The 27,672-nt window shown below is 37.3% G+C and overlaps 1 protein-coding gene across 2 annotated transcripts in view; it reads left to right on the top strand.

Moving 5' to 3' along the window:
• Positions 1–2,260: 2,260 nt before the first annotated feature.
• Positions 2,261–27,672, top strand: part of BOLL (boule homolog, RNA binding protein) — a gene marked incomplete at both ends in the record, with an annotated part of 40,617 nt that continues 15,205 nt past the window's right edge. For both annotated transcript variants that reach the window (XM_084229459.1, XM_084229460.1), the window contains 10 exons: positions 2,261–2,281; positions 6,799–6,942; positions 9,302–9,393; positions 11,257–11,311; positions 12,766–12,841; positions 13,289–13,416; positions 19,780–19,851; positions 21,918–21,965; positions 22,959–23,087; positions 24,640–24,738. In XM_084229459.1, the coding sequence (XP_084085585.1) occupies positions 2,261–2,281; positions 6,799–6,942; positions 9,302–9,393; positions 11,257–11,311; positions 12,766–12,841; positions 13,289–13,416; positions 19,780–19,851; positions 21,918–21,965; positions 22,959–23,087; positions 24,640–24,738 (864 nt within the window). The remainder of the gene's footprint in view (positions 2,282–6,798; positions 6,943–9,301; positions 9,394–11,256; positions 11,312–12,765; positions 12,842–13,288; positions 13,417–19,779; positions 19,852–21,917; positions 21,966–22,958; positions 23,088–24,639; positions 24,739–27,672) is intronic.

Here is a 27,672-nt window from a genome sequence, read left to right as displayed (position 1 = left end):
GGACACTGTGACCTTTGCTCATGGTTCATTTATCACTTAATATACACTGCCTGTGTCTTATGTATTGAAAGTGTATTTAAATATGTTAATTTTTAAGTAATTAGTCTTTTCTCCCCTTCTTCCAAACACCTCAAAGGCAGAGGTTTAATCTTATTCATCTTCCTACCAATGTCAGCATGCAACATTATTCATTATTATTCACGTAAAAGGAACTCAACAGATGCCAGTTAAGTTGAATAGTATAGTCTCACATGATTTATTCAAATTATAAAATAAAAAACACCTTTTGGTATAAGAATTAGTAGTTTCAAGTAGAACAGATAATAACCATACTGTAAATACAGTAAGTACATAAGCACCCAACACAAGCTTTGAAATACAGTCAGTGCTTTCTACATTTTGCTGATTAATTTTGTGTTGCTGACTGAGCATCTACTCTGGTGAAGGCAGTCTTTAAAATTGTGTTCTTAATAAAAAAAAAAAATTGAGGCAAATAGAGGACAGTAATGATTACTCTATCATCAATTACTATCATCAATTACTGGGGAAAAGATGCCCTAGATCAATTCTAATGATACAGAACAGCAAAAGCATTCTGCTCTAGAACAGGAATTTTAATTTGAATAGATCTGTATTCTGTTTCCACAGAAACTAAAAACTGAGGCAATGAGCTTAAACTGCATGCAGAAATATATCATGATCTTTAAGATGCTTTAGTTGTACTGTATTCAATGAAAAAAATATGTTCTCCATTTTATTTCGGTAAATACTATGAAGAGTTAATCTCTGAACAGATTCAAAATTTGTAACACAATCACACTGCTTATTTTTTTAAACTCTTATCTTGAAAGTACAATCACCCAAAGTCAAACTTTCACAGTACAGTACAAAAGTTATCACTGGTGTAATTTTTAACAATTATTGCTGATTCTTTAAAAATATAAGGCAAAACGTTTAAAATCATGAATAGTTATCAGAGACCACCGATTAGATCGCCCTATAGACCTTGACCACAAATACATTCCTCACCTGTAATATGCAAATAATAGAAACATCGATCTCCAAGTTGCTGCGGGAATGAAATGCTTAACTGATACTGATGATAAAACACTGTCCCTGGCGCAAGATGAGCCCTCGATAATATTAATTACAATACTAATCAACATCATCATTATTACCTAAGTTTACCCAGTGTAATCATTTACAACTTGGGTATATATGATAGATAAAGCTACAGACATATCTTTTTCCCCCCCCCCATATATTGGCGATATGCACTTCTCCACTACCTTTCAAAAATACTTTCTACAAAGCAATCTTCTTTCAAAAGAGATCGCACAGCTACAGGGGCCAGGACGCCCCAGCCCAGCCGTACAGTCCTCACCTCTCCGGCGCGCGGTGGCTCCATCGAGGACCCGCTGCTGGGCCGTGTGGCTGCCAGGCGGTGCCCGGCCGGGTGCGCCCGCGAGAGCCTCTCAGGGCGCGGGCCCGCGGCGGGCGCCGGGACAGGACGGGGCTGCGCGGCGGTCCCGGCCCAGCTGCCCGCCCCGCCCGCCCCGCCCGCGGGGATGACTGACGGCGACAGCAGGTGCAGCGCGACGTCCGCAGCTTCCCCGGAGCCCCCGAGTTTGGCGCGTCAGGCCCCGGGGGTCAAAGTTTGACTCTGGAAACCACCCTCCTCGCCTTGCACCAGTCTTCTGCAGTCGCCCCTCCACCGGCTTCTTGCACCTCAGTATAAAGCCTGAGGTCACCTCGACTCCCCGAAACCCACTAGTCCCGGGGGCCGACTTCACTCCAAAGAAGAGGAGAGGGAAAGGCGTGCGGTGCATGGAGCTTCGCACCGTCGTTCGCTCTCTCCTCCCCAGGCGTCCGAAAGCAGGCAAGAGTGGCCCCCGAAGCGAGTCCTGCACCCGCACACCCCACGCCCGTCCCCACCGCCTGCAACCCCGGCCCCCGAGACGGCCCAGCTCGGCGACCCCGGGCCACCGGCGAAACGCGCCCGCCCGCGCCGCTGCCCCGCTTGCGGCGCCCGCCCGCACCGCAGCCGCCGCCCGAGGCGACGTCGCCCGCCCCTCCCCACCCTCAGGTGGCAGGTTCAGGGCCCGGGGGCGAGCCTGCGCCCCCGCCGCTGCCATCGCCGCCGTCACCGCCAGGGGGAGGGAGTCTCCGTCGGGAAACGCGCTGTGGCTGCTTCGGCGTGGAGGTGCTTTCAAACTTTGGGGGTTTGTTCCTGTCCCTCTTTCTGAAGAGCGGAGAGAAGATGGAGAGTGAGCCCGGCGCGGTGAGTACGGCGGGGCCTGGGCCGGGCAGCAGGGAGGAGGAGCCGCGTGGACGCCGGCCCGAGGGGCAGGAGAGGCGCCGTCTCGAGCCCAAACGCCCGCTCTGCTGTGGGGGAGAAACGCAGACAGGGCGCCCCCTCGACCGCCGGCCAGAGCCGCCCGCCCGCAGGCTCCGTGGGGTGATGTCGTGGGGCCGCCGAGGTGCGGCCACCGGTCCTGGGCCGGCGTCGGGGTGCGGGGGTCCCGGGAGGTTTCGGGGGACAGCAGGCAGCCGCGCCCTGCGCCCCGGTTGGCGTCCGGGGCTTGAGAAACAGCTTCCCGCCGAAACTGGGCTGGGCTGCGTCTTTGACGCTCGCTTCGGACGGGCCTCGCCCAGCGCCCTCGGCGTGGACTGGCCCGGGCGGCCGACGCCTCCTTTCCCGCACTGGCCTGGGGGGGTCGGAGAGGCCTAAGGGGCGTGCGGGACGGCCGGCCGCGGCCCAGGTCCGCCCTGGACACGCGAGCGCGGCGCGCGCCGGGGCGGGTCTGGCCGGGCGGGGGAGGGGCGCGGGCCGGGCGGGGTGGGGGGGGCCGCGGCAACGTGCCGCCGCGCCCCGCCGGCAGCCAATCAGCGCGCGCCACGCGGGGGCCTCCGGGCTGGCGGCTCACGAGGCCGGCTTCCCGGTCGGTGCCGTTGAGGGTTCCCGCCACTGCGGCTGGCGGGTTTGCGGGGCAAAATTTCTCGCTGGTTAGCCTTCTTTTCCCTCCCGCACTTTGGTGGGGAGGGGGTGGACCCTCGTGTCAGTGCCCAAGTTCATGATGACCCGAGAGAACCCGAGGAAATTGTCGCCGCGGCCATTTCCCCCAGCGCCTCCGCCTGCTGGCCTCGGAGGGGACGGAGCGCCGAGGCCGTGATCGCGACGGTTAGACCCTTCCCGGTCCCCGGCGGCGGGCGGCGGGCGGCTGGGAGGGGCGAGGCAGGTTTCCCCGGGGAGGAGGCTCTGCGGGCACACTGCTTTGGAGGGAGATTTTATTTTATTTTATTTTTAAAGATTTATTTATTCATGCATCCAAGAGCTGGGGTACAGGCCAGAGATGCGGGGGGCGGGGGTGAGAGGATCCAGCAGAGACAGAGCAGGAAGCAGAACAGGCAGACCGACTGAAATACACTGCTGAGGGGAGCAGCGAGCGAGTCAGGAGAGGTCTGCTGCACCATGTGGGTAGCTCCCTGGCCGGGGATCGAACTCGTGCTGCAGAGGCTGCTGATTGCTTCATAGTGCGGTGCTTAACGCCTTGCGCCACCAGGGAGGCCCTGGAGGGACATTTTAATACACCCGTCAGCGCTGGAAGTTTTACTACGTTCAGGATTCTCCTAATCCTGTAATAGCTTCTACCGAGGTGCCTTTCATACCTTTGCAAAATTGTGCCCGCGTAATTTGAGGCATTCTTTGTCGTTTAAATGCAACGCCAGCCTCTGAGAAATTGAGACATTGCCTCTACCAGAACCTTGTTAATCCTAGCATTAAAAAAACGTCTACTCTAGGGCCTCCCCGGTGGCGCAGCGGTTGAGCGCTAGGTTGCGAAGCTGCCCGCAGCCTCTACAGCGCTGGTTCGATTCCCGGCTGCTTGGTCCTGCATCCTGCTCTGGCTCTGGTGAATTCTCTCACTCTCCCGCACTTCTGACTGTACCCAGTGCTTATATAAATAAATTAATTAATTTAAAAAAAGAGTATTAAAAAAAAGTCTACTTTGTTATCTCGTCTTTTTAAGCCTCCAGTATTCTAATGGTTGGGACATCGTGAGCAGAAAGAAATGATTTATTCAGTCATTCATTTGATAAATGTTCCCATCACTTCTTTGATAAAAATTTGAAAAAAAAATTGATAAAAAAATTTGATAAAAGTTCCCATCACTTCTTTAAATGCTACAGTGAACGGAGCAAAAAACCCTTCCCTCATGAATATAAAGCGTCAGACTATGAACAGGACAAGTAAATAAAACGTATGTTGGAAAGTGGTCAGTCGTCTGGAGAAAAATTAAGCAGTTGGAACCCATAAAAGAGCAGGGGCCTTAGAAACCGAAGAATGAAGTGAATTGGGTTTATAAAGTTGTTGTTTACTTTCTCAGTATTGTTTAATTTCTCAAGATTGAGAATAAAACAGTTCTTTTAAAGTCATCCGTCTCTCAATGAAGAATAATGAGTTGATGGCTATAGAAACAGATTAGAGAATGAGTTCATCCATAGAACTCATTTTGTTTTCAAGAGAATTTCCTGAAGACTATTTTTAATTTACCAAAGAGGTAATTCCTGTATTGTAAACAATCAGGCAGAGAGACAAGACTGTATCTACTAGAACTGTTCTATTCTCTCTAGCAATACAAATCCACAGTTGAAAAATAAAACTAAGCATCCTAGAATCATCCTTTCTGGGCACTTGTAAGTAAGGTGAATAAAGTTACAAATCCCCAGAGAAAATCTTAAGATTGGATTTGCAATTGAAAACTACAGCATTGTAATTATTAAATGTGATGATTTTTCTGTGTCTTAATAGATGTTTTTATGAACTTCCTCACAAGGGGGTATTTGTTTTTCCGCCTTAACACTAGAGAGGTTCCTAGAGTTCATAAGGTCCAGCCCATAGTTTCATCATCACCGCTGGCTTAGTCATTTCTCTCTACATCTGCAAAGATTAATTTAGGGATTATGGTTTTATTGGCCAATGAAGTGAAAGAAGACAACAAATGTGAAAAAGAATAACCCCATTACCTACGTTGGATGTTCATGTTCAGATATTTATTCTGCAGAGAACTGAAATTATGAACATAAAGCTTTTTGAAGCACTCATTGAGTATATCATCATACTGTCTCAGAAGTCTACTTAGTGACCTCAGAAGGAATATAATTAGCATGTTTTTTATTCAATTTTTCTTCAAAACTCTATTTGCAAGTCTTGATTTTTTTTTTTTTGTTACCCTAAGAGTCTACTGTCTCCTTTGTGCAAAAGCTTACATGTTAATTTGTATTTATAAAAGTTTAAATTAGGTTCCCTGACTTAAAATTGTGCATATGTATTGAGCCTAATTCTTTGATATAAAGTATTTATACCTATGAGTTATATAATTTTTAGTCAATCTACTCTTTTTTTTTATTAATTGAATTTTTTTCTTACATCATTGTGGTCCTCATTGTTCTCACACCACCTTCTCACCCTTGAACCATCATCATATTCTCCTGTGTTCTTTCCTCCCTGTTTGGCCCTAACTTTAAACCCCTTCTTTTGCAGTATGCCTCAATGCTATGGCCAGCTTGCTAGTTTTGATCTTTTTTGACCTTTTGTTTGGTTTCCCTATATTCCGCATATAAGTGAACCGTCTGGTATTTTATCTTTTTCCTTCTAATTTCAGCTAGCATGATCCCTTCCAGTTCCATCCATGTTGCTGCAAATGACATGAGTGTCTTTTTTGATTGCTGGGTAAAATTCCATTGTATAAACATACCACAATTTTTTGATCCATTCATTTATTTGTGTTGTTTACATATCTTGGCTTTTGTAAATAGTGCTGCATAGTCAACCTAATCTTTAAATTTTTCACCTGAAAAATGGTGAACTTGAATGTCAGCATTTATTAACTTGTCGATGTCTTTTAGCTAAAGATCACCAGGAACAAACCAGTAGTTCAAAAAGTTGGGTCTGCTGAACTGTTGCAACAAGGAAGAATGTACATCTTGGGGACTCTCAGTAAGAGGGTGTTAGAAATGGCTTTCAGTGCTTAGACTCTTGGTCAGCAATTTTTAAAGGTATCAGGAAGGAGGGATTTACTCTGAAATACATGTCAGGAAGTGAGAGTAATCCAATCATTGGGTATGTAAATACATGTCAGGATGTGGGAGTAATCCTATCATTGGGTGTGCTAATTCTTACCTAGAAAGCAAGAATATTAGATAGAGACTAAATCTAATTGATAAAGGAGTAGTCTACTCTTAGCAGCCAGGGCAGAGGGATGTTTGGTTATTCTTATAATGTAGATAATACTTCTGTTTTCATCAATGTTCAAACATAGTTATGGAGTAGTCTTGCTTTTATCTTTACCCGTCACATTCATGGAATAACCTTGTCTTATGTTGGTGTTTTGTTAACAAGAGAACACCACAGCTTAGCTGTGAGTTACAGAGCAATGGCTAATGCCAGGAATGAGCTGTTTGTTGATTCCACGCAGCAACTAGCTAACTGTCCAGGGCTACTTTTCTCTTTCTCAAACTTCTTTTTGAGTTGAATATTCTACTTTAAATAATAAATTTAATTAACATAGATATATTTAAATAACATATTTAAGGTTTTACCGGTAGTGGGTAAATTCTGCATTTCTTGTATTTTTATTGCTACACAAAGTTCATAACTAATTATAATCTTCAAAATATTAGAATAAAAGTAAAATTTAAAATCCCATTTTGACTAAATTATTTTTTGAAAGATTCATATTTTCAGACCATCAAAATGTATATCCAGTGCTAAAACTTTTAAATAATTTTATTTTACAGCAGACATCAAATCAAACGCAAACAGATTCATTATCTTCATCCCCTAATCCTGTGTCACCTGGGCCTCTGAATAATCCAACAAGTGCCCCAAGATATGGAACAGTGATCCCTAATCGCATCTTTGTAGGAGGAATTGATTTTAAGGTACTTATTTATGCATGCAACAGAGTGTATTTTTGGATTAGAATTTATTTTATTTCTCGGAAATTGTTTCTTTGTGTGTCTATGAAAATAATGAAATATTTGCCATTTGAATAGTGATTAGTAGATTTCAGATTCTTTATATGAAAATTATTTTCCATAGCAATCTAGGTTAAATAAAGCATATTTAACTACCAGTTCACATACAGGGAAAGTGACGCTCATTGACATGTCTGTACTATATCAGCTACTCAGTGATAGGGTGAAGACTAGAATCCTAGGTTTCTGACTCATAGTTCTTTATTCTTCATTTCCCCATACCATATAAATTATACTTTCTTTTATAAAATTACAGATAATGAGTGATTATAATTTTCAAAAGACTCAGTTAAAAACACACAAGTTATGTCCTATGAGATCCTGTTTCTTTGTAACAACTTTTATCTCTGCTTCCTGAGTAACCTCCTAGACTTTCGTCTTTTGCAAATTACTTTACATGATGTAACTTAGAATCTGATGACCCAAAGGGCTTGTGTCCTTGTCAGAATAAAGCATCTTAACAGTAATATATCAAATAACATAATCAACCATTTAACTCTTTCAGAGAATAGTAGTTTGTGATACCCCCATGTGGTAGGCATTAGTAAACACCTACAGGAAAGGAATGTGTGGTCATGTGGAAATAAAGGATTTCCAAATTTCTATATTACATATAAGAAATTACAGGGAGAGTTCTCTTTCTTAATTAAAAAAATAATAATAATTGTGTTTTTAGGGTATAATATGTGACATAACGCACTATTTCCTTAAAATGAATCTATCACAGTTTTAATGGATATACTTTTTTCCTGCTCAAGAGAAATGTTACACTTGGTGTATTTGTAAAAATAAGTCTTTTAAGTACGTGATTGATTTACTCAATATAAATAAGAAAACTAATTTCTTTTGAAATGGTAATAGAAAAAAATTTCTATTTCTATGGAAAATATTAATGAGTAACCATAAATATTCAAGTTGGGCATTTGTGTTCAGAATTTATTTTAAAATAGTTTAGTATGATTTTTAAAATAAATTATCAATAAATGTAAACATTTATATGGCTAGGTTAGTCTAGGTTACTAAGCCGCTCAGCTAACGATGGGGGCCATTGTTAAAAGTGTAGTCATAACTAAGGTATTTACTAGTGTTGCCTCCCTTATGTCTTTTCCAAAACCATAGATAAATGCCAGCAAGGAAATAGTTTACTGTAGCAGTAAGCAGTCACAAACATTCTAAATCTCTTATTTTTAGAAGCCCACAACCTAGCCCTCGTAATATTTAATAATCTTAACTGTCATTTTATGTTGAAACAAAGGAACTGCAAAATTGAACTAATAATTCTGAGAAGTTTGAATTAATTTGTTTTCAAATCTCTAATAGAAATCATTATTCTGCCATTGATTCCCTTTTGAGTTTGTTGAAATAAGAGGCATTCAATTATTCTATTATTTTTAGAATAATTCAGTATTTGTCATTTCAATTTAGCAGATTTTATGTTACAACTTAAAATCAAAATTTAAACATACATATGTAAGTAGTGAGTTGTAATGGAACTCAAGAGGAATAGCTCTTCTGTAAGGCATGTCTTTTCCTGTGTTTATAAAGAAAATTTTTTCTAGGTGTATTTAAAGTTACTTATGAGAACAAACAGTTATAATTGAACCAGAAAGTGAAATTGCAGTGATTTTAATGTGCATACTCTAGGAAAAAGTAATATGAATGAGATTATTTCACTTATAACTAGATAGCCCAAAACCTTCCTTGTTGACATTGTAAATTACAGCCTAATTATGGCACAATTTTTATTTTGATTATATCCATATATAGCTGAAATGTATATTGAATACAGATAAGGTATCTAAAAACTTTCAATCTTGCAGCCACTTCACTTACCACAAATCAAGCTTTCAAGTACTTTTGAAAATACATTCGTTAAACCTTGTTCTTCTTAGAGACCACACTTATTAAAATAGAATAATTGTTATAGGCCAATATGACCTACTTCCACTTGCATGACTATGAGTCTCTCTGAGCCACAAGAACCAAGAGTAATATGTTCTTACTGTAGTTATAGCCACACTTAATTCAAATTTTGTTTTAATGGTGAACTATAGAACAAGAATTCCTTTGAAGAGTAGCTTTCTTTGCAGCTCTAAAACATTTCAGCTTTAAAAGAAATGTGATACAATAGTTTAACAGTATGGTTAGTGCATAGAGCAAAGAGTTTATATTGATTTTAATAACCTAATGGTTTCATGCATTGTTTTTATGATGAAAGGCACTCATATTAAGTTTTCTGTGTGTTTTCTTTTTTATGTATTAGACAAATGAAAATGATTTAAGAAAATTTTTTTCCCAATATGGGTCTGTAAAAGAAGTGAAGATTGTAAATGACAGAGCTGGAGTATCCAAGGGGTTAGTATCACCGTAGAAACTACATAGAATAAGCAATTGTATTTTTTTTTTAAAAAAAAAAAGATTTATTTATTTATTTACTTATTTACTTATTTATACAAGCACTGGGTACATTCAGAAGCACGGGAGGGTGAGAGAAGTAGCAATTGTATTTTTATAGGCTCACTAGATTTTGTTTACTGTTTTGTTCCATCTGTAAAAAAGAATCCTATGTCCTGTTCTTTCCTGTTACCTTTTGATCTCCTGTTTCTTTTTAAAGTTTGTATTTAAATTATCCTTATGTTTTGAAGGAAAGGGGACATTATAATGCTTCTTAATTTGTTGAAAAGTTATTCTTACATGGACTCGGGGACCATTCAGTATTAGGTAGCAAGCACTTAATGTTGAGAAGCTAATGTCCAGTAGCTCAGGAACCGGAAGCTAAAAGAATCATACACTTTTCAAATGATACACGTGCTTTATTAGAGCTTTGTTTGAAAAAAGCCGACATCAGGAAAATGTCCGTAGGTTGTACCTCAAAGACTTAGCAGAAGACTAATTTCAAAAATATAACTCTTAACTGGGATGATTTTTAATTGTGTCAAGGTGAATGAAAATTGAGAAGAATAGTAAAATTGGTCTAAAAATGTCTAATGACTTTAGAGTTGTTTCAATAGATTGGTATATACAGAAGCCAATTTCAGAGAAGACAAAGGTAGCTTATATAATGTACTTACTGGAAAAATGGATAAGGCAGTAGAGAGCAATGATTGTTTCCTTGATAGAGTGGCAAGGCATACATATTTATAGATATAAAAGAAAGGGGCTGATGAGGAGGAAGAAAATTGTATTAGTAAAAACAATGTATGACTTGTGGTTACTCTGAGAAGGATGAGATCCTTCAGGGAAGCTATTTTTAAATAGAGAAAATACTTCTTCAGACTGACAATATTAGGATTAAGTAAGATTGTACCTCTTTTGTTTAGCTAGTAGAATTTGTAGTGTAATACCTTTTTTAAAATCATTGAAAACCACACTTGAAAATGTAAACTGTACTTTACGCTTTTTCCACTGGGTGGTGTATGTGTTCTACCAAAAATACCTAGTGTGAAACTATTTCGTTAACTCTTTTTTAATGTTTACACAAATAGAGAAATTCCTTTGCTAGGAAAAGAAAATTTATATAAAATATAGTAATTACAAATTGAAAAAAATAGTAGTCAGGATATTTAACACTATAAACAGTTTCCTTAAGTTATGTAAATTGAAGTTTCTCCCTAGGGGAATACATTTTTTTTCTTTTGTTTATTTTTGCCTACCTATTTTGGCTTCTTAAACATGGCAAACATCATGTATTTGTACATTACACTACTTGTACATTATTGGAGCATTACCAAATTATATTCAATGTATTTTCACTTATATGTGAAAAGCAGATATAGTCTGTGCTGTACATATTTTTAATTTTGCTTGAGAAATATGCTAGTAATATCAAATGATATCTTTGTATATTTATTTACCAATATAGAAACAAATGTAAAATTTTTAATTTTCTAATTTTTTTTCTACTTTGACTCCTATTTAAATCAAAGTCCTATTATTTTAAAGATTATTGCTTAGGACTGAAAATCATTTCACCCTAAGTTGTAAGTCAGAACATGAATTTCATACTTTCCTACCTTATATACAACTCAGGCCTGAAAGTGTTTCTGGATATTTGGCAGTTTGGAGGTGACAAATATTAAGTTGTGAATCAGTCTCCTTAATTTTACACACTAGTATACCATAGAGAAATGCAGTGGCCAATTCTTAAAGAATAAAATTTTTAAAACCTTAATATAACTAATGTGATGTTCTAAGAAAATAATTAATGCATTTATTCAGGTATGGTTTCATCACTTTCGAAACACAAGAAGATGCACAAAAAATTTTACAAGAGGTAAGATCTTTTGATGTATTTAACTTCATTTTTTGGAACTTCTTTCTTTGAAACTAATCCTATAAGGTATTATTTTAACAATAGAATTTGAGTACAATGATCAGTTTCTTTACAAAAAATTCTTCTGACTTATATGCTTCCTAAAATTGATCTCTAAAATTTGTCTTTTAAAAATTGAGTTGAAAGTAAGATTAAAATCAAATATTGTACAAAAATGAATGCTATAAGAAAATAAATTGAAGATTAAATAAATAAGTACATAATAAGATTAATAAGAAAGTTTAATCTGTGGGAACGCAAATTCCAAATCATTAAAGGACTATGGTTGTAAAGTTGTATAGTAATTTTTCACCTTATTCTCCGCTTAATATAAGAACTTCGGGATAATCTTTTGTGAAGTTACTAACACTTTGAATTCCTGAAAAAACACTACTGTGAGTAGTAGTTAATCTCAGTGAAGTTAACTGAAATTATTTCCCTCTTATAAAAAACTGTCTAAGCGTTCATAGAAAAAGTACATAGCCTATAAAATAGTTCAGTATAATAAATTATGACAAATGTAACCTTTAACTTTTTTAGGAAAAACTAGAATTTGAATTAGATATTATTAAATCATATGCAGTGAGTTCTCATCATTTATATAGTAGTTTATGTTTTTATAAAGTTACCACGAACACTGACGTAGCAAAGACTAAACTACTACATCTAGAAGAAATACAGCAGTAGGTCCCCACAGCTTCCGGTCACAATGTTTTCATTAACCAGTCAATATATAACCTTGTTTTATGTGTTTTAAAATACCATATTTAATGTGATTTTAAATATTGTTGATTAATTAACATGTAAGGTATAGCCAACAATATTATTCCTCATGGCTAAAGTAAGCCCATCTAACACATTTTCTCCATAAGGTACACGACAGTCTTGTACTTAGGAATACTAATCAGCACTTTAGCACTACACTTGAAGGCTATTTTAAATAGCAAAATCACCAACAAGATACACAAAAATGCAGAAAACATGGTACTAAAGAAAATACAAAAATTATTCCTGATTATAGTATAGAAGCAAAAACAAAAAGACAAAGCTACCTCTTGTTTAATCTCGGCTGGGACCACATATATCAGACAACTCCAAATTTCTCACCTCGCTGCTTGATAACTAACAGCCTCTAAATTGACACAAGTATTGACTTTAGTGAGTAGGTGAATTCCCAAATACAGGATCCTCGAATAGAGGATTGGCCATCTTCCAGATAGAAGTTAGTGTTGAAACACTGGAGTCAAGATTCAGACCCAGATCATTTTATATCTAAACACTTCCTACAATGCCTTGCTGCTTTCAGAGAAGATAAAAATGTTATGATCTGAATTTTAAAAATTGCTTCTCACTAGTTTTTCCTTAATAGCTTTAAAAACAATGCCAAAATAATAAAGTATTTTTTCTTCTTTTAGGCTGAAAAACTTAATTATAAGGATAAGAAACTAAACATTGGTCCAGCAATAAGAAAACAACAAGTAGGGATCCCTCGTATGTATTGACAACTAATGTATTTTTCAGTGTTTTTTTATGGTTCTCTTGAAATATTAGATTTTATAGAAATTCATTAAAATATCAGATTTCTCTTACTTAATAACGTTACCTTAGAAAATTTGGTGGTCAACTGAATTTTCTACCACAAATTAATATATATTAGATTTTTGACTAGGGAAAATTTTATATAAATAATGAAAATTAAATATATTCCATAAAGTTACATCTTTAAAGGCAAAATCTTTTATGATAATATTAAAATCCAAAAGTAATTATAATAATTTGGAATTAATAACTAGAAAATTTCTAATTAAAATAATAATTTAAAAGTAGAATGAAAATGCTGAAAGTCAAAATACAGAACCAGTATCAGAAACATTTTTCAGAAATTATATTTTTAAAGTTTCATTAAACATTGCAAATATTATTTAATATTTCCTTTAGGTTCCAGTATAATGCCAGCAGCTGGAACAATGTATCTGACAACTTCTACTGGCTATCCTTACACTTATCATAATGGTGTTGCTTATTTTCATACTCCAGAGGTAACTTCTGTCCCACCACCTTGGCCTGTGAGTATTTTGATTTTAGAAAAGTTTACATCTATTACTATCAAAATTTTTTTTTTATTATGTCTGAAATATTTCAGAGACCAACAAGCTATATAATATCACTCAGGTTTCTTAAATATTAACATTTTAATGGGGGTGATAAAATATGATACATTCAGATAAAGTCTCTTTGTCCCCATTTTCTTACCCTATTTTCCTACTCAGAGCTTTTCCTGTCCATTTTATGTTATTTTTACTACAAATGACATGTATCCTTAAACAATATGTAATTCTGCTTTGGGTGATTTTTTTTTTCTTAAAGATTTATTTATTCATTTGTACAAGCACTGGGTACAGTCAGAAGAGCAGGAGGGTGAGAGAATTCACCAGAGCCACAGCAGGGAGCAGAGCAGGCAGAAGGACCGAAGTACACTGCTGAGGGGAGTAGCGGGCGGCAGGAGAGGTCTAAGTGACATGTGGGACCCTCCTCCGGTGGCTGGGGAGCAGCCGGGGATCAAACCGGCACTGCAAGGGCTGCCGGCAGCCTCGCAACCCAGCGCTCAACCACTGCTGCGCCACCGGGGAGGCCCTGGGTGATTTTTAAATACCGTGCAAATAGTCTGATTTTTCTCTTCAACACTATGTTCTTAAGATTAAATTATGTTGATCCTGTTTGAGATTAAACCATGGTGATCCTAGTATATCTAGTTCACTTATTTCAGTATTTTATAATATTTCATTTTAGAGATGGACATTTTAAATTTTTTTCTACAGTCAAGACTACAATGAACATCCAGATCTTATATGCATTTGGTGAGAGTTTATCTAGAATAGTGGCCTTCAGTTTTTTATTACATTGTCTAAAACTTTTTTTGAAAACTTATGACTATGCATACTCATTTTTAAGTTGATGTCTGGAACTTGTCAAAGTTTAAATAGTTTAGACACATTATATATTGTAGATTTGCTTTAAATATATTTTTATAAAACTGACATTGGTAGATTTTAGGAATAGAAACTGTACAATGTGTGGTGATAGATGTTAACTAGACTTACCATGGTAGTCACTTCACAAGAATATACATACAGCGAATCATATTGTACTAATACAATGCTATGTGTCATTTATATCTCAATAAAAAGAGAATGAAAATGTTTGCTCTATGACTCAGTTAACAGAATTCACCAACTGAATAATACTAGTCACCCAGTAAAACTTATTAGAAAATTCTGACTTTATTTTCTAGTTCAAATAATTGAGTTAATAATATTCCCATGACTACCATGTAATGGTCCACTCTGAATGAAATTAAATACCATCTCCTTTTTAATATTTCTTTTTTTTTCCCAGAGATTTATTTATGCATATAAGAGCTGGGGTACAGGCCAGAGATGCAAGGGATGAGAGGATTCACCAAAGACAGTGTGGGGAGCAGAACAGGCAGACTGACTGAAATACACTGCTGAGGGGAGCAGCGGGCGACACAGGAGAGTTCTGCTTCTCCATGTGGGTTGCTCCCTGGCCGGCCTGGGATCGAGCTCATGCTGCAGAGGATGTGGATTGTTTCATAGTGCACTGCTTAGCCCCTTGCACCACCAAGGAGGTCCTCCTTTTTAATATTTCTTATACAATCTCTTCATTTTGCTCTTTCTTTTTTCTAAGGGTATTGCCTTCTTGCATTGTCTATTTGTTTGATGCCCTGTTGATGTTTACATTCCAGAACAAAACTTTATAGCTAGATCCAGAATGAATGGGAAGTACACCTTTCGTAGGGAAGGAAAAGTGGATTGTAGAAAAGAAATTGTAAAAAGGAGAATCCATAGTACACAATCACAATCAAATAAGGAAAGAGAACGTATGAAATTTAGGGTCTCAAAATTAATACTCTTAAGCCTATTCATGTACCTGTACCACTGGAAATTTTTTGTCTTCCCCTACTACGGCCAGGGCTGCATAGTAGAATTTTGTATTTGTAGAGCATGCACATCTCTGACCTGAGTTGCCAAATAGCTTTCCAAAGTGTACCAGTTTGTACTTCCACCAGCAGCTTATGAGAGCTCCAGTTTCACCATAATCTGCCAACCTTTTAAATTTTGAAGTAGTATCGTTTTACTTTGTATTTGCCAGTCACCGGTAATATTGACCATATTTCCACAAATTTATTGTCCATTCCAGTCTTGCCTTTTATGAGCTGCCTCTTCATATCCTTTGTCCATTTTTCTTTTAGGAGTATCTTTTTCTTAAGTTCATTGTATGAATTTTGTGGGTTGGAAATATCTTCTAGTTTGTGGCTTGTCTACTGACTTTATTTTTTGGTCATACACAAATATTTTGTTATAAAGTTGACATGATGTTTTTCTCTATTTCAGTTTTTAGTGTCTTTCTCTTTTAAAGTATCTATTACAAGAATATATTCTATATTTTATTTTTTTAATGTTATAGTGTCGCTGTTTTTCACATTTAATTCTTAATTCTGGAGTTTATGTATTTCCTAATTCATCTGATTTCACTGTTTTAAAATGAGTCCTCTGTCAAATACCAGGTTTCCATGTGTCAGGGTCTCTTTCTGGGTACTCTTATTTTTTCATCTGTATTTGTTTGCTCTGCCCAATTCTATTTTAATTCCTGTTGCTTCATCCGGTTGCATAAAAAGGGCAGACCTCTCACTTTGTTCTTCAGGTGTCTTTCATTTATCCTTAAATCTTTGCTTTTATTATAAATCATAAGCTTATTCAGTTCTGTGAAAAGGTTTTTGTTAGAACTACATTAAATATATGTTAATTAGGGGCTTTTGAGTATAATACTAAATTTTCCCATTCGTGACCATTAATTTATGTATTTTATTTCCACCCATCAGTAAAACTCCTTTTCTATAAAAAAAAAGTCTGAAAATTTTTTTGTTGGATTTATTCTTGGATACTCTGGTTTTATGTTTTTATGAATGGTGTGTATTTTTTCAATCACTTCCTCATAAGTTGTGAATGCTGTGTAATAATACTTTTGATTTTAAATGTTGAATTGTATCCACAACCCTGCAAAACTCACATACAAAAACAGTCATTTGTAATTTAGTATGCTTCTGTTTCTGCTCTTTTCTGTTTTTTGGTTTGTTTTGGTTTGTTTTAATCCCCATTGAGTTACTGCGCTGGCAATGTCTGTTACAGGATTTATACATTAACACCATGACCTAAACACACCAACCATGAAGACACCCGTAGCCCACCATAGTCCACTGTGCCCCTCCCCACTTTGCCTTTCCCCCTCTGGGAGCCTGAGTTTTACAATCAGATTTCTAGGTTGTCTTTATTGATTTGGCTTTATCTGGTCTTTTATTTTCTTTCTCTGTATCCTACATGTAAGTGTCAGCATCTGGTATTTGTCTTTCTCCTTCTGACCTATTGCTTAGCATAATCCCCTACAGTTCCTTCCATGTTGTTGCAAATGGAAAGAGTTTAACTATTTTTTTTGCTGAGTATATATACATGCCGCATCTTCCTAATCCACTCATCTGCCTTTGGGTATTAGGTTGTTTAATAGCTTGGCTGTTACAAATAGCACTGCAGTGAATATAGGAGTGCACATATCCCTTCAAGTTAGTGTTTTTACATTCTTCAGATAGATACCTAGGAGTGGAATTGTTGGATCATACAGCAAATCCATTTTTTTTTTAATTTTTTTTTTTTATATAGAGGCATGTTTTATTTATTTGTTTGTTTGGTTTATACATGCACTGGGTACAGTCAGAGCGCGGGAGGGTGAGAGAATTCACCAGAGCCAGAGCGGGGAGCAGAGCAGGCAGAAGGACTGAAGTACACTGCTGAGGGGAGCAGCGGGCGGCAGGAGAGGTCTGCGCGCCATGTGGGACCCTCCTCCAGTGGCCGGGGAGCAGCCGGGGATTGAACCGGCACCGCAGAGGCCGCAGGCAGCTTCGCAACCCAGAGCTCAACCACTGCGCCACCGGGGAGGTCCCAAATCCATTTTTTATTTTGAGAAATCTCCATACTCTTTTTACAAGGGAACTGGGCCGGTTCACATTCCCACCTATAGTGTATGAGGGTTCTTTTTTCTCAACATACTCACCAACACTTGTTCCTGCTCTTTTTTTAAAAATGGGCATTCTCACAGGTGTGAAATGTTATTGTTTGTGGTTTTGATTTGCATTCCCTTGACAGTGAGTAATGAGCATTTTTTGTGTGTGCCCGTTGCCCATTTGTATGTCATCTTTGGAGGAGTTTCTCTCTTCTGCCCATTTTTTATTGGGTTGTTTATATTTTGTTGAATTGTATGAGTTCTTTGTAGATCTTGGACATTAACCCTTTGAGATGTCTTTCAACCTTAATCAGCACTATTGACATTTTAGACCAGATGATTCTTTGTTGTGGGATCCTATCATATACAAATTGTAGGATGGTCAGCAGCATCCCAGACTTACCACATTTATGGAAACCAAAAAAAAAATATATATAGTGCCAAATGTCCCAATGTGGCTTCACATTCCTTGAATAGATGCCTAAGAGGGCATTTCTGGGTTATATGGTATTTCTATGTTTCACATTTACATTCCCACCAACAGTTTATTTGGGTTTCTCTCTCTCTGTATCCTCTCCAGCACTTGTTTTTGGGGGTCTTTTTAATATTTGTCCTTCTCACAGGTATGAGATATCTCATGGTTTTAACTTGCATCTTTTTTTTTTTAATTAAACTTTCTTATTTTCTTATATCAGTGCTCATTTTTGAGCAATATTTCATTTCTCACCTCAGGTGTAGTCCCCATAAATCTCCTACCACCATATCAACTGTGAACTGTCACCATAGTCCCTTATGCTCTTGATGCCCCTGTTTTGACCCCTCTCCTTTCCCCTCCCCTAATATATGCCTCAGATCGATAGTTTGCCTCCAAGTTTGGTCTTTTTCCTGACCTTTATTCAGTTTCCCTGTGTTCCTTCTATAAGTGATACCATCCAATATTTTTTTCCTTCTGACATATTTCACTGAGCATAATCCCTTCTAGCTCCATCCATGTTGCTGCATATGGCATGAGTTTATGTTTTTTGATTGCTGTATAGTATTCCACTGTGTAAATATACCACATCTTCTTGATCCAGTCATCTGTTTTTTTGGGCATTTAGGTTGTTTCCGTATCTTAGCTAATGCATATAGTGCTGCAGTAAACATAGGAGTGTGGGTTTCCTTTCAAATAAATGTTTTTTGTGTCCTTTAGACTTAGGAGTGGAATTGCTGAGTCATAAGGTCAATCCATTTGTAGTAATTTGAGGGTCCTCCATACAGCTTTCCATAGTGGTTGGACCAGTTTGCATTCCCACCAGCAGTGTAAGAGGTTAAACTGCATCTCTTATTGGAAGCTATGATGGATATTGTCCGCATATCTGTTGTAGAAATTAATTTCAATTGTTATCATTAAAACCAATTTTACCTTATTTAATATAATGTCCCTGTCTTGACATCTGACTTTTATCTATTTGGGATTCACTCTATTGCTTTAAATTATCAAATGTTACAAGTACTTTCTATAAACATAGATAAATTACGTGTAAGTTTATTGGGTGATTAACTCATTTAAATGTCAAATTTGTAAAATAGAATTTGACAAATGTTTTGATAAATTTATTTGCTTTAATTAAATATATAACAAAGAAATAGGATGTTAATTGTAAGTAGTAAGAAATCAGCAGCAAAATCATATATAATATTCACTTAATTCTAAAAACTATGTAAGTAGTAACCATCTACTTCTGGTTCCCATAATAGAAATGTCACCTCAAGCTCAGCTGCTGCTTTTCTCTAATATACTTGGACTGCTATACAGTCATAACCTTGGGAGGTCATGCAGTTCAAACTAAAAGCAACTTTTCTGATGATTGTTTTAACATTATGGATATTAAACCACGTGGAAGTAGGAATACCAAGATGATTTTAACTCAGTTTAGTTGGTAATAATATCAATCAGACGTAGAAAAATGACATTTCCATTCACAAGCCAAAATTAATGCGGTTTAGTTAACAATTAAAAATAAACTTAACATGCATCCCTGGTGGCGCAAGGGGTTAAGATGCAACCTAAGAAGCTATCCACAGCCACTATAGCATGAGTTCAATCCCTGGCCAGGGAGGTGATCCACATGGCACAGCAGACCTCTCCTGACTCGCCTGCTGCTCCCCTCAGCAGAGTACTTCGGTCAGTCTGCCTGTTCTGTTCCCCACTCTGTCTCTGGTGAATCCTCTCACCTCCCCCACCTCTGGCCTGTGCTCCAGTTCTAGAATGCATAAATAAATAAAAATCTTTAAAAAAAATAAACTTAACTATAAACAATTTTGAAGAGTTTTGCCTAGGATAATTTTTCTATTTTTCTTTCTTCTTATAGTCACGTTCTATATCTAGTTCCCCTGTGATGGTAGCCCAGCCCGTTTATCAGCAGCCGGCATATCACTACCAGGTAAACATTAAATTACAATGAAAATTCTGTTTGATACTGTCAGTCCTTTGTTAGATAACTTTCATTTAATTTTTCTCATACAAATACTCTAGTAACTAAAAAAAAAAAAAAAAAAAAAAAAATGAGTTTACTCCAGTAGCAAAAGAGTCCACGGGAAGTAGACATCCAGCATCAAGAGCTAGAATTGCAGTCAAAAGTTCTCAGCAGGGAGATTATCAAAGAATCTAGTAAGATCCTGAACGGGAGAGTCAACATTTGGAACCTGCCACACTCCAAAAAGTGATCTGTTGTAATTTTTATCCAGGGGCAAGGAAGAATGGCATAACACAGTGCTTTGCAAAGCAGCAGTGGTGAGAAAGAATAAAGTTGTTTTCTGCTTGAGACCTATTGAGTCCAACTCCTCCTTTATTAACTGATTAACGTATAGCTATATGTAGCTCCTTTACCATAGGAGATATACTCTGAAAAGATTCAATTTAATGTTATACATTAACTCTGAGCTAGATGTAATCAGGAAAGATTTTAGTCCTGATTTATATAACATAATATTTTGCAATATAAGAAAAAAATGCACTTTACACATTTCTTTCTAGTTAAATACTCATCATCATTGTGACCTTAAAACTGCTCATTTGCTAAGAATCTTTTGGTTTTTTTACAAATTCTAAAATTGATATCTTTACCAGGTTTTGTTATCAAAATATAGTCTTTCCCTTCATTTGAAATAATGTTTTTAAGGTTTATCCATGTGGTGGCATATATCAAACTTCATTCATTTCTGTGACTGCATAAAATTCCATTGTGCGTGTGTGGAATAGAATTGCTAAGTCATATTATCATTTTTATGTTTAACTTTTTAAGGATGTATCATACTGTTTTCCAAAAGGCTGCACCATTTTACACACCAACAGCTTATGAGGATTCTAACTTCTCCACATCCTTATCAACACTTGTTATCATCTACCTTTTTGATTATAGCCATGCTCGTGGATGTGAGGTGGTATCACATTGTAGTTTTGATTTGCATAACCCAAAGACTAAATACCTTTTCATGTACTTATTGGACATTTGTCTCTCTTCTTTGGTGAGATGTTTACTCATATCCTTTACCTATTTTTAGATTGGGTTACTTGTCTTTTTATTAATGAGGTTTTTTTTTGAGATTTATTTATATAAGAACTGGGGTACAGGTCAGATGTGTGAGAGGGTGAGAGGATTCACCAGAGACAGAGCAGGAAATAAAACAGGCAGACTGACTGAAATACACTGCCGAGGGGAGCAGCGGGCAAGACAGGAGAGGTCTGCTGCGCCATGTGGGTATCTCGCCAGCCGGCCGGGATCAAACCTGCACTACAGAACCTGCACACAGCTTCACAGCACTGCGCTCAACCACCTGCACCACCAGGGAGGCGCATTTATGTTCACTTATTAAAAAAAAAAAAGAATCAATTGCAAAGAAGAATGGGTATAGGTCAGAGGTGTGGGGGTTGAGAGGATCACCAGAGACAGAGTGGGGAACAGAAACAGGCAGATTTACTGAAATACACTGCTTTGGGGAGCAGCGGGTGAGACAGGAGAGGTGTGCTGCTCCCTGTGTGGGTCACCTCCCTGGCAGGGGATCAAACTCAGGCCATAGTGATGATAGCACTGAGATTAATCCCTAGGCCACCAGGGAGGCCCTATTTTCACTTCCTGATGGTGTCATTGCAGCACAAAAATTTTTCATTTTAATGAAATCCAACTTACCTCTTGTTTCTTCTGCTTTTGATGGATTTTTAAAAATTATATAATTAAAAATAACAATGATTCATACCTGTATTCTTCCATAACTTTTTTAGTTATAGTTTTTACTTGTAGGTCTTTGTTACCTTTTGAGTTAGTTTTTGTAGATGGGTTATGGTGCAGGAGTCCAACTTCATTCTTTTGCATGTAGTTACCCAATTTAACTTTGTTTATAACATACAAACATCACATACAAAAGATGTTATAGATTATATAAGCTATAATATATATAAAGTGTTTATAATCTGGGTGGGTTCTCGTTCTGTTTTTGTTTTTCATCTTAGGCCCCTGCACAGTGTCTACCAGGACAGTGGCAGTGGAGTGTGCCTCAGGTAAGTATTAACTTTTTTCAATGTGTTCTTGTGAAGACTACATGAATATTAGAGCTGGGAGAACTTAAAGACCTTTTATATTAACTATGATACCTGTGACAATGTATTTAATCACCATATTTCTGTTTCCTCATTTGTAAAATGAAAGTAATGATGTTATACATTTGTAAATTTCCTCAAATAATTTTTGTAACAGTCAAATAACAGTCAAATGCTTTAAAATGAAAGCATTTATAAATGAATGTTAAATAAACATGAAAACATTTTACTATTAGAATTATTGGGAATGTTAGCATTTTTCTAACCTTACTTTAAATTTTGATTCAGTTTGACTATTACTCCTAAATAAGTATTCCATCTCCCATCATTTGATAATAGTCGATTATAGTGACATTTTCTCACTTCCATGGAAGTCATAAAGCTGAGAAGACATTATGTCATTTTAAATATCCTAAGTTATAATAACAACTTTAAAGTGATCTTAATATATCAATAATTAGTATCTAAATTTACATATGAGGTTCAAAACCACTAAGCTTTTAGTACTTACAATGACAGAGTTCTCTCCACAATTTGGAATTTGTAATAACCCAGAGTTCCTAGTTTGTTGCTACGATACTTCTGTGCTATCCCTGAAAAAGAACTCATACTTAATGTTTCTCTCATCTGTTAGGTAAGTCATTTGGTTTAATTGAACTAACTAATCATAAATGAATTAGAAATATGATATTGTACCAAACCATTATCAAACCCTAGAGATCTGACTATAGAATTGGCTACCAGAGGAGTAGGGAGAAAGGGGAGAATAAAGTGGGGAGATGGCACAGTGAACTATGGTGGAGGACCATGGATGCCTTGGTGATGGGTATGGTGTGGTGACATACATCTGAGGGGAGTCATCTATACACCTCTAAATCATGTACAGTATTGTAAACCAATGTTACCTCAATATTGAATATACTAAATAAACCATGTGTTAATATATTGTTTTAGTCTCCTGCCTCTTCTGCTCCATTTTTATATTTGCAACCTTCTGAGGTTATTTATCAACCAGTGGAAATTGCACCAGATGGTGGATGTGTTCCTCCTCCACTATCTCTAATGGAAGCTTCAGTTCCAGAGGTATGTACTGGTCTCAAAGTAATTTATCTATAACTACCTCATCTTAACATTTACTTATTTCCTTCTTTTTAAATATTTGTTCAAGACCCTCAGTGAAGCCATTTATCCTGTATTTTCTTTGATTTACTCATATATGTTCTACTTTACATCTAAGAATGCTTCATTTTAGACTTCACAAACAAGGTCTAAAACATTTCTCAAATCAGCTGTTCACTCAACTAGGGAATACCTCCCCTGCTAGTAAGCAGTGTAAAATTGTATTTCTTTGTAGATAATCCCAGCTTCTACCTTGATCTGACACACACCTGTACTTGACACTCTGTAGAATTTGTGAATAGGCTTTTCAGACCACTGAACTTTAGGGAACTATCTGTTTTTGTCTGATATCTTAGGAGTCATCAAATTCTTCCTTATGTTGATCAGAATCTGGTAGACATTCAACATTTTTTGTGGTTTGGAGATCATGAGAATTTTCTTGCTTAATTAATGATGGCATTTTAATAAAATCTGTCTTTTGTTACACTTATTTTCTGGTCTTCAAGAATGTGGGGGAGGTATAATAAGGTAAGAATGCTTTTACATTAGATTTTTTAGCCAGAATCAACTTTTGGCATTAAATCATATCCATAATTTCTAATATTAGATGTTTATCATCAGTTATAGTCACTAACTTATACTAATTTTGTATTTCCATACAAACTGATATATGCCTGCCTTTATCTTAATAGTGCATTTTAGTATATAAGTTAATGAAGAGAATGTATTTTTCCCAGATTTAAAAACCGAAGGGCTTATTCTTATAGTTGGGTTTTTAAAATTAATATGTTATCATTATCTCTCACTTATTTCAATGGTTATTTATTTGCCCCTTCACTCTTAGAATACAACTTTGCCTTCTACTCAGAGTAAGTAAAAAACTTAGTGGCAACCAATGTATCCTACGACCACCTAACTTAACTTGTATCATAACTCATCTTTAGCTTATATTTTTCAGTCTTGTGTTCTTAGTTGCCTCTATGCCATTATACAATATATTCTCCTTTCCCTAATTCTTCAAATCAAGCATTAGCTCCACTGGAAACTCCCCTGACCACTTCTCCAGCTTTCTTAAGCTTAATCTGTGGTTTTTCACTAAAGATATAGTCTCATTTCCCTAAAGTGATGATGGGAGAGATTCACGAGTGGTAATCTAGTTAGATCCATGTGTATATTCAGTATATCGACTATCCTAACTGGGCATGGAATATTGCCTATTCCCTTGTGACTTAGTTTTATTGTGAAACTCTCCCATTATCACTTCAGGGAAATGAGACTATATCTCTAGCAAAAAACCACAGATTAAGTTCTTTTCTCACATGCATCCCCTATACTTACCTCATAGGATTTCAGATAATTTGACCACTTCCCCCTTATAGGGCTAAAAGTTAAAGATAAGGTATGTATTTTTCATCTGTTTCTCTGTTGTGCAGCAAAATGCCTATCACATTGTAATGCTAAATAAATATGTTTAATGAATAAATAAAAGGCAATTTTTTTCTTTTTTTTCTAATAGTCTTATTCTGATCATGGAGTTCAAGCAACATATCACCAGGTTTATGCTCCAAGTGCCATTGCCATGCCTGCACCAGTGATGCAGCCTGAACCAATTAAAGTAAGGAGTTTTGATCTTTTAAAATCATATTTCATGTTTTCCAAATATTCCTTCTAAAAGGAAATAACCAATATTGATAGCACATTTAGAATCATCATACAGAATTAGTGAACTCTTTCATGTGAAAGAAATAAGAAATACAATTCTAAATTAACTATAATTCCCATTAGTTTTAACCAACTAATGATTTAAATAAACCATATAATGTAAAAAAATGTTATTTACTGTGGTAAATATACAATTTAGAATTCATTTTTAAGTACAACTGAATGTCGTTAATTATATCCACAGTGTTGTACAACCATCACCACTATTTATTTGCATACTTTTTCATTCCTCCGCAAGAGAAGTTCTATACTCACTAAGCCAGTAACTTCCCATCTTCTCTTCCCCTCCTCATTCCCCTCTGACATATACTCTTTCTCTGTGAATTTGCCTAGATATTTCATATCCTCATATTTTGATTGTCTGTGTTAATGGCAAGTAACATTTATGGGGCGATGAAAACAGTCTGGGACTTAGGACTTGTGCTTTTACTTCCTAAATCAGATCCAGGCCAAAGAGTGGTAATCTAGTTAGATCCATGTGTATATTCAGTATATCGACTATCCTAACTAGGCATAGAATGCTGCCTATTCCCTTGTGACCTTGTTTTATTGTGAAACTCTCCCATCATCACTTTAGGGATGTGAGACTCTATCTCTAGTAAAAAAAACCACAGATTAATGAGCTATTAATGGTGCTATGAACCTTGCCTATAGTGTACTTGGGTAAGGAAAGTAGACTTTCTTTCCAATAAAATGAGAGAAATTATCTATTTCACATTCATGTTCATACTTCTGACCTACCCCCTGTATTGAGCTTATACTAAGACAGTCTATTAAGGACCCTTCCCCACTCTCGTATCTCCTCATCCCATCACCACCCATTGCCTTCCTTCACTGCCATTACCGCTTTACTGCAAACATGGAATTAAACCACAGTTTTGATCTAGTGTCAAAACCTAGAGTGTTATTAAACCTTATATAGATGAATGTTAGTTATTTTCAGTTACTAATTATACACATACACACACAAATGATTGAAGATATAACATTTGATAAATTCCAGAGAAGATGGAGTAGTACTAAAATAGAAAAATTTCTGAAGAAAGTTAATATTAAACATTCTTGAAGTTTAATTCTTCTAATTTAAGAGTATATAGTTTTCTACATTAGATCTATGAGTAGGAATTAGAAGAAATTGCATAGAGAAACAAGTACTTCATTTTTTAACTTGGTAATATAAAAATTACACTTATGTTAAATATAAAAAAATAACAGATGCATGAAAAGCTATACTTCCTTGTGCATATACATATAAAACTGAAACCCAGGCCTCCCTGGTGGCTTAAGGGTCAAGTCTCATGCTCAAGTCAAGTCTTACTGCGACCACCTGAATTCAATCCCTGGCCAGAGAGCTAACCCACATACAGCACAGCAGACCTCTCCTATCTGACCCACTGCTCCCCTCAACAGTGTATTTCAGTATAACTGCCTGTTCTACTCCCCAGTCTGTCTCTGGTGAATCTTTTCATATCCCCTCACACCCCACTACCTCTGGCCGAAACCCCAGTTCTTATATGCATAAATGAAATAAAAATAAATCTTTAAGAAAAAATTGGAGGGCCTCCCAGGTGGCGCAGCGGTAGAGCGCTGGGTTGCGAAGCTGCCCACGGCCTCTGCGGTGCCGGTTCAATCCCCGGCTGCTCCCCGGCCACCGGAGGAGGGTCCCACATGGCTCGCAGACCTCTCCTGCCGCCCGCTGCTCCCCTCAGCAGTGTACTTCGGTCCTTCTGCCTGCTCTGCTCCCTGCTCTGGCTCTGGTGAATTCTCTCACCCTCCTGGGCTTCTGACTGTACCCAGTGCATGTATAAACAAAACAAACAAACAAACAAATAAATAAAAACATGCCTCTATTAAAAAAAAAATCTTTAAAAAAAAAAGAAAAGAAAAGAAAAAAATTGGAACTCAAAACCTACTTCTTTTATGTCTAGAGAAAAGCTGCTAAGAGGAACTTTACCCTTTCTATCCTGACACCGGTCTTTAAAACTTTCTAGGAAGTTGGGCCTCCCCTGGTGGTGCAGCGGTTAAGCGCTGGGCTGCGAAGCTGCCATAGCCTCTCCAGCACTGGTTCGATCAGTGGCTGCCAGCGAGGGTCGCACTTGGTGCACAGACCTCTCCTGCCACCCGCTACTCCCCTCAGCAGTGTACTTCTGTCCTTCTGCCTGTTCTGCTCCCCACTCTGGCTCTGGTGAATTCTCTCACCCTCCCCTGCTTCTGACTGTACCCAGTGCTTGTATAAATAAATAAATCTTTAAAAAAAAAACATTTAAAAAAAAACTTTCTAGGAAGTTAAGAAAAAGAGTCTCAAGATTAAAAGAGCCCTCCAAATATTTGACATAATTCATTACTACAGAATACTCACTAAGGCAAATTTTTGTGAAATTTCAGAATGACAGGGGTAAAAAAGTCTTAAAAGCTTCACAAGAAAGAAAATAGATCATATACAAAGGATTAGCAACACTGAAAGCTAGAAAACAATGGAGAAAAGCTTTAGAATGTTTTAAGGAAAATTTCAGTCTAGACTGCTATAATTGACAAGTATGGTACTTTCAAAATTTCCTCAAATGCATCCTTTTTCATGATACTACTGTGTATGTATTTCACCAAAACAAGAACAAACTGAGGAAAAATACAGGATTTAAAAAAGGCGGGGTGGAAGGGTGGGGGGCATGTAACATAGGGCTGAGCAGAAGCAAAATGAATTCCCAAGATGACAATAAAAGAAAGTCTTTGGGGCCTCCCTGGTGGTGCAGAGGTTAAAGTCTCAGCACTATCAAGCTATCGCCAGCCACTGCAGCATGAGTTCAATCCCAAGCTAGGCAGCTAACCC

This window comes from Talpa europaea, assembly GCF_964194135.1.
Source record: "Talpa europaea genome assembly, chromosome: 1".
NCBI classification, from domain to species: domain Eukaryota; kingdom Metazoa; phylum Chordata; class Mammalia; order Eulipotyphla; family Talpidae; genus Talpa; species Talpa europaea.
The sequence above is the reverse complement of the archived record's forward strand: the minus strand, read 5'-3'. Positions and strand labels throughout refer to the sequence as shown.